The sequence below is a fragment of the Eptesicus fuscus genome, chromosome 20, assembly GCF_027574615.1.
Source record: "Eptesicus fuscus isolate TK198812 chromosome 20, DD_ASM_mEF_20220401, whole genome shotgun sequence".
In the NCBI taxonomy this organism is placed as follows: Eukaryota; Metazoa; Chordata; class Mammalia; order Chiroptera; family Vespertilionidae; genus Eptesicus; species Eptesicus fuscus.
In genome coordinates, this window is record NC_072492.1 from 12,494,656 (window position 1) to 12,501,969 (window position 7,314).

The window sequence follows — 7,314 nt, forward strand, 5'->3', positions numbered from 1 at the left end:
CGCCGGCTGACAGCGGCGTCCGACGTCACTGCGCACGGGGCGGGGCCTCCCAATTAAGGGGAAGAGGGTCGCGAAGGGAACCTGGGTGCTGCAGTGGGGCTCCGGGTGGGGCGCGGGTGGATGGACTCATTGCCGGGAAGTCCCTGAGGAGGCAGCGGTGTGGAGGGCAGGGTTCCGGGGTCCCGGAGGCGGAAGCTCGCCCCACTGGCGTGACAGTGGGGCGCGGTGTCTGTCCAGGGCTGGGCGAGGAACGCTGGACTGGGGGGGCAGACTTTTCTCGCCCAGGGCGACTCCTTGGATTTTGGGGACCCAGCCCGACTTCATTGTAGCTGGGTCTTGCCCACGAGCCTTTCCATCACTGCTTCCCGGAAAGACAACTCCGGGCTCAACGTGTTTTCCTTTTAATGAAAGACCAGGGAAAAGAACACTGCGGGAGCAGGCTGGGCCCACGGGCCTTGGGAGCTGCCGAGAGGGGTGGGTTGAGATGGGAGGCCCAGGGCTGTTGGTGCCTAGTGCAGAGACGGGAGGGGAAGCTGCGAGAGGCTAAGGACGGGGAACTGCCTTTGGGGTGATTCCAGCGACGAGGAGGCGGCTTGGGTCCCTGGGGCAGCGCTAGCAAGTTGGATAGGCATGGATGGTTTCTTTACCATCCATGGGCCTTCTTTAGGCTGCGGAGACTTTATAAGGGTTCTTCCTTATTCCTCGGGCAGCTCCATCCCCCAGGTATTGGAAAGGGGGTTCCCACGGGCTCTGACGGTGCTGCAGGGGGTCAGAGAGCTCAGCTGCCTGGAGAGGAAGGATCCCTCCTGGACCAGGGGGCTCCAGGGAGACCAGAGCAGCTGTAAAGAGGAGAAAGATTGGAAAAAGAATGAACTAATGGAAAAGTATGTCCCTCCAGATTTCCTAGTGCCCATACCCAGATACCCCCACATCTCTCATTTGTTCCCCTCAAATCCAACAAGCCAACTTGGCTCTTGGCTTCCGATGCCTCTCCATGCAAGGCCAGGCATCCACATCACCCTCCATCACCCCTCCAAGTTCCTCTCCAACCAAACCTGGGCCCTGCTAGGAGGGAGGAAGTGGTCTTCTTCCTGTGGGTAGGTTGCCCCCTCCTCTTCCAGATCAGGGTGCTCACTGGTGCTGGGGAATCCACAGCTCGCCTCGCCAGGCACCGGGGGCTCGGCTGCAGCGCCACAGCTGCTCCACTGGGCCTTCTTTAGTCTGTGGAGATTTTAGGCTTAGCAGAGGTGCCTGGAGGCCAGGCTTCCTGTCTCTCCATCTTCACCTTTCTGTCCTAAAATACTTCAAGCTGGGACCCAGGGGCACTGTCCTTTGACTTCCAACTCTTCACTCCCACTGTCTGCTCCCCTCAGACTGAAGTATTTTTAGTCCAAGGACTCAGAGGTGACCACTAGCTGCCCACTATCCTCCAGTTCTCTGGAGTGCTTTCCTGTGTTTAGTGATCCAGTTTCCACTTCTTCCGGCTCAATGGCTCATCCACCATCCCTTAGTTCCCTCCTTTCCACATTATGGAAATTCTGCTGCAGTCCCACCAAGTTCATGATTCATTTCCAAACAACCTCCAATTCCTTCAAAATCCTCCACCCCTTCCTTAGTTCAAACCATTCTGCCTCCAAACCCTGCTAGGCTCGAGGAGCCCAGATGTCTCTCCTTACTCATTGATGATTCTCTGTCGCCTCCTTAGATCCTCCAGGTGGTAAGTGACAGCCCTTACTCGGGCTGGGATGCCCCCAGGTCCCTGCATTCCTGCCAAATACGACCTCCTTCTCTTTCTTCTGAAAAGCATCTCAGGGGGTGGGAGCCCCTCAGGGGGGTACACGCCAGGCTGGGAACAGCCAGTGGCTCTCTGTGCCAAAGAAGGGGAAAAGGAGATAGATGGCAGAACTGGGGCTCTCAGGGGAGCTTCGACTGAAATAGGGAGTCCGGGGTCCTGGGAAGCTCAGACCACGAAAACAGCTGTGATCTGGAAAACACGATTGATAGAAAGGAGGGCCGGTTCCGTGCTTTGGTTGGGGGACACTGGAGGGAACGTGTAATAGGAGAGCTGGGGTGCAGTTTTAACTGGGAAGTACTGAAGGGCAGAAAGTCTGTCATACCAGCAGGGATGGGATGTACTGTTCTTCCATCCAGGTGGAGCTGTGAAGCACAAAAAAGGCGGCTAAGTGCAGAGAGACACCCCCATCCATGTTGTTTCTCTAAAGATCTCTCCCAATCACCTATTTATCTGGCATTCGGAGCTACAATGTCCATCAACCAGCGAGGCAGTTATTCCCTGACTAGTGCATATTGCCATAAAGCTTTTCCCCCTTAATCCTCACCTAAGGACATACTGTTAGTGATTTTAGAGTGAGAAGAAGGGAGAGAGAAACATTGATTGGTTGCCTCCTCACTTGTGCCAACCAGGGATCAAACCCGCAACCTGAGTATGTGCCCCCACCAGGGTTCAAACCTGTCACCTTTCCGTGTTCCAGCCAACTTAGCCACACCGGCCAGGGCTATAAAGCTTTATGAGTGTTAAAAATTGTACAGCCTCACCTTCCCACCTCCAGTTAGTCCCCATTTTCTCCATTTCTACCCACCTGGGCCTTTGACTAAGGTTGTCCCAGAAGATGTCTCCATAATGCTGGGGTGTCAGTCTGAGGCTCCGGGAAGGCAAGCTGGGGGGTGAAGATCGGCTGACCACCCTGGAAGACCTGAGGTGAGGACAAGGGAGGCTAGGGTCTGGCTCTTCCCTTACATCTACTCACCCCAGGGATTCAGAGGCCCTGTCTATTTTATTTATTTTTAGTTAATCCTCACCCGAGGATATTTTTCCATTGATTTTTAGGGAGAGTGGAAGAGAGAGGGAAGGACAGAAACATCTATGTGAAAGAGACACATCGATTGGTTGCCTCCTATGTGAAAGAGACACTTCGATTGGTTGCACCCCGACCAGGATCCCTGGGCTGGGGAGGAGCCTGCAACCAAGGTATGTGTCCTTGGCCAGAATCAAACCTGGGACCCTTTGGTCCGAAGGCTGGCACTCTATCCACTGAGCCAAATGGCTAGGGCCAGAGGCCTTGTCTTTCCCTGAGACCATACAGCTACTCAGACTCCCTCAGGTTATGTCCTCACTTAATCCGTTTTAGCTGAGGAAGGTGGTAAAGCCTCTGATTTGAAAGGAGATGAGGGTGGAGATTGGCTATTGTTGAGCCTCAGATCTCACTGAATCTCAAGCTTCTACACCCCACAACCAGAGAACATCATATTTAGCAAGCGGGGCTGTTAAATAGGAAGGCCCAGCTATCAGCTACTCAGATGATGATAGGTTAATGCAAGGATGTAGGAGAGCAGAACCCCTGTTTACCCCTGCTTCGTCTCCCCTATCTCAGAAGGACTATCTTTGTAGGTGGTGAGGGAGGTACAGAGCTGTTTGAGAACAGTGCTCAACACCTCCAAAGCCTGCAGATTAAATGACTGCTCTCCTGCTCTCTAGAAGGAGAGTGTCCAAGGGCTTAGGCCTGAGCCCTGTATCTTCTCCATTTCCATCCCTCCTTAGGTGATCTCACCCAGGCCCATGACTTCATCTCCCCCTGCCCCTATAACTTTAAATACCACTAATGACTCCCAAATCTGATGACTCCCAAATCTGTATTTCCAGCCGGCTTCTTTCCTGAACTCCAGACTTGCAGGTTCAACTGCCCACTCAACATCTCCTTAGCCTTCCCATCTCACTGAAAGGCCCCTAATGCCCAGTTGCTAGAGCCCCAAACCTGGTATACCTCATTTTCCCTCACCTCCCAAATCTATCAGCGAGTCCTATCAGTTCTACATCTAAAATATACCCAAATTTGACCACTCCTCCTCATTTCCACTCATCACCATAACCCAGCTCATCTTCCACTATACTGCCTGGACTATTGCAATGGCCTCTTCCTCCTCTTCTTCTTTCTATCTGATCCCCTACAAACTACTCTGCACAGAACAGCTTGAGTGATCTTTTAAAAGTGATCATGTGAAAATAAATAAATAAATAAATAAATAAATGTGATCATGTGAAATGGTGTATAATTTGAGATTTACTTCAAAATAATCTGAGTAGTAGGAGGCTGGATGAGTATACAGATGAGATGATTATCCATATAATGACAATTATTGAAGCTGAGTTCATTATTGCTACCTTCTCTACTTCTGTATTTGTTTGAAATTTTCTGCAATAAAAAAGTTGAAGAAAAAAAAGCCTGCAGTCATTTCCTTGCTTAAAAACTTCCACTGATTGCCCTAGTTGGTTTTTCTAGTGGTTAGAGCATCGGTCCGAGGACTAAAGGGTCTCAGATTTGATTCCAGTTAAGTGCCTACCTGGGTTGCAGGCTGGATCCCCAGCCCTGGTCAGGGGCATGTGGGAAGCAACCAATTGATGTGTCTCTATCACATGGATGTTTCTGTCTCTCCTCCTCCCTTCCACTCTCCTTAAAAATCAATGGAAAAAATATCCTCAGGTGAGGGTTAAAAAAACACCCAACTTCCACTCATTTCTACTGTACTTGGAGTTAAATCCAAACTCTTTTCAATGGCCTATTAGGTCCTCTGCCTAATTTCCCTGATCCCTAAGTTTCAGTTACACTGGCCTGACCCTGGTCCTAGAAGATACCAAGCCTGTTTCTGGGAGCTTTAAAAGACCTGCTATTCCTCCCTGGCTGGTGCTCCCCAGTGGTCAGAGCCACGGCCCTCACGCTGAAGGGTCTTGGAGTTTGATCCCAGCCCCAGTCAGGCCTCGTGCAGGAGACATTCAATCAATTCTCATTCTCTCTCTCTCTCTTCCTCTCCCCTTCTCTCCCTTCCCTTCCAAAGAAGTAAAAAAATAAAACCTACGATTTCTTCTCCCCAGTGGTTCTTATCAGACTGGCCCCTTCTCATTGTTCAGATCTCAATTTAAATTCACCCCCCCACACACACCTAGAACAGTCTTCCACAATCACCTCACTACATCCTATTTTCCTATTACACTCCTGTTTTATTTATTTTTCACTAGTTGAAATTATGTTTATTTGCATATTCTGTCTCCTCCTTCTTGAATGTAAGCTCTTTGAGCAGGACCCCTGTCTTCCTACTTGCTGAATCCCTGGTGCCCAGAACAATGCAGTGTTCAAAAATTATTTGTTGAATAAATTAATGAGTCATCAATCCCCTGGGCCCAGGCATTCAGCTTCTTTTTTTTTTTTTTTAATTTTATTGATTTTTTACAGAGAGGAAGAGGGAGGGATAGAGCAGTTAGAAACATCGATGAGAGAGAATCATCGATCTGCTCCCTCTTGCACACCCCCTACTGGGGAGGTGCCCGCTTCCTAGGTACATGCCCTTGACCGGAATCGAACCCGGAACCCTGCAGTCCGCAGGCCGACGTTCTATCCACTGAGCCAAACCGGTTTCGGCGGCATTCAGCTTCTTGTTCCTTATTTCCAACTCTTCTTAGGAAAGAGCCCCGGCGTGCAATCTTCCCTCCACCCTGCCCCTGTTCTCCCCAGCGGGTGGGGACGACTCACTTGGCAAAGGGGATGAGGTTGTCTCCATCTTCCTGTACCTGCATGACTGGACTGGGCTGGCTGGCTGGACTGAGCCGCTTCGTCGGTGCTGGGAGGGTAATGAAAAAGGAGTCATTCACTCACGTAAATGGCTGCAGGGATGAGACCAGTAGCAGACCTAGAGATTGGAAAGACGACACTGGGTCCTGAAAAAGGAGAGAGAGCTTGAAAGATATCCTAGTGCTGGACATGTCTCTTAGCTGAGTATACAGGTTGAAGATGGAGAGCCTAGGAAATGTGGATGTGGTAAAAGATAAAGGAGAAAATACATTTTTCTGAAGCCACATGTATAGAGTAAGTGAAATTGACCAATGGCAGTTAAGTTACTTCATTACGAGATGATGAAATGAAAAGGGATGGCAGGTGGAAACGAGACAGGACAGAGGTTTTTGTGGACTGTGGTACGGAATTGGTGGTGGGGGCAGTTAGAGAATTGAGGGTTGGTAAAAAAAAAACAACAAACATCAGTTAAGTGTGGGCAGAGGGGTCAACTGGTGACAGGGAAGGAGGGGGCAGTTGGGAAGGTCCGTAGGTCAAGGTGAGCAAAGGTCAGTTGCACAGAGCCAGGGGTCGGGGGAGCCAAGTACAACCTGAGAGCCAGCTGGGATGTAAGGATGCTAGTTGCAAGAGTGCCTGTAGGAAACATGAAAGAAAAGGCCAATTGGAAACTTTATCCAAGGGCAACTACAGATGGGATGAGGAAGCAGTTAGGGGAGGTGAACAAGAGGATGTTTAGGGCTGAGGGGGCAGACGGGATAGCGTTGGGCTGGAAAGGCAGGAGGGGTCTAAATGGGATGTCCTGGGCCAGAGGGGTGAGCTGACCTCAGGGGTCAGTTAGGAGCTGAGGGCCATTCGGACCTCAGGTAGTTGGGTCTACATGGGTGACCCAGATCTAAGGGGCAGGACGGGGCTTCAGGAAGCTGGACGGAGTCCTCAGCAGCTGACCAAGGGTGCAGTCAAGGCCTCACTGGGCAGGTGAGGGCCTGAGGGGTCTGGGCTGCGGGGAGAGGGTGGGTGGCCCTGCCTGGAGGGAAGGGCGAGGCCTGTGTGTGGCTTCGCCTCAGGGGGCTAAGGCGACCCTTGCGTGGCAGCCACATTGGGGCATGGGCAGGCCTTCGGGGGCAGCCACGCCTGGGAGTCGGAGGAGGACCGCCTGTGGCCCCCTGGTCGAGGGCTCCTGCCTGAGGGGACGGTCGGGGTCTGGAGGGGCGGCCTGGGCCCGCGGCGGCGGCAGGAGCAGAGCGCCCGGGGGCTGTGCCGTCGCTGCCCGCACTGGGCCCGGGCACCTGAGGCAGCTGCGCGGCGAGTTCTAGAACGCCAGGCCCGGCGGAGACGGGGGCGAGGCGGCGACGGGACAGGGGAGGAGCCGCCAGCACCGCGCGCCGGGGGCGGGGCCTGCGCGGAGCCGCCTCCTGGGCGGGGCCCGGCGAGAGGCCCCGCCCCCCCGAGCGCGCCTCCGCCGCGGCCGCGTGCGCGGGGCTGGCCTGGGTCCCTGACGGCGCCCGTCCCTGCTGTTCTGGCTCCTCAGGCGCTAATGACCTTCCCGAATCCCGGCGTCCAGCTCGCCCTTCGGCGACCGTACCTTGGTTCCCCACCCCCGCCCGGTGGGCCCGCAGTCCCGAGGGCATTGCCCCTTTAACAGTAGTTCCAGTCTCTCCCGGGCCCTGCTCCGAGCGGCGCGCCCCCGCCCGCCCGCCCGCGTGCGCGCGCCCGCCGGCTCCCCGCCCCTCGC

General features: G+C 53.5%; 1 protein-coding gene across 3 annotated transcripts; it reads right to left on the minus strand.

Moving 5' to 3' along the window:
• Positions 1-385: 385 nt before the first annotated feature.
• Positions 386-6,940, minus strand: INCA1 (inhibitor of CDK, cyclin A1 interacting protein 1). 3 transcript variants are annotated; one of them, XM_054709291.1, is made up of 8 exons: positions 6,869-6,940; positions 6,173-6,215; positions 5,544-5,631; positions 2,601-2,714; positions 2,118-2,157; positions 1,677-1,867; positions 1,056-1,221; positions 386-839 (listed from the first exon to the last, which is right to left on the minus strand). In XM_054709291.1, exons 3-8 carry the CDS (start codon positions 5,585-5,587, stop codon positions 696-698), a joined length of 699 nt encoding a protein of 232 aa, XP_054565266.1. In that variant the 5' UTR covers positions 5,588-5,631; positions 6,173-6,215; positions 6,869-6,940; the 3' UTR covers positions 386-695. The 3 variants fall into 3 exon arrangements, with proteins under 3 accessions (XP_054565266.1, XP_054565267.1, XP_054565265.1); XM_054709292.1 differs by lacking the exon at positions 6,173-6,215; XM_054709290.1 differs by lacking the exon at positions 6,173-6,215 and having other exon boundaries at positions 6,764-6,940.
• Positions 6,941-7,314: the final 374 nt, after the last annotated feature.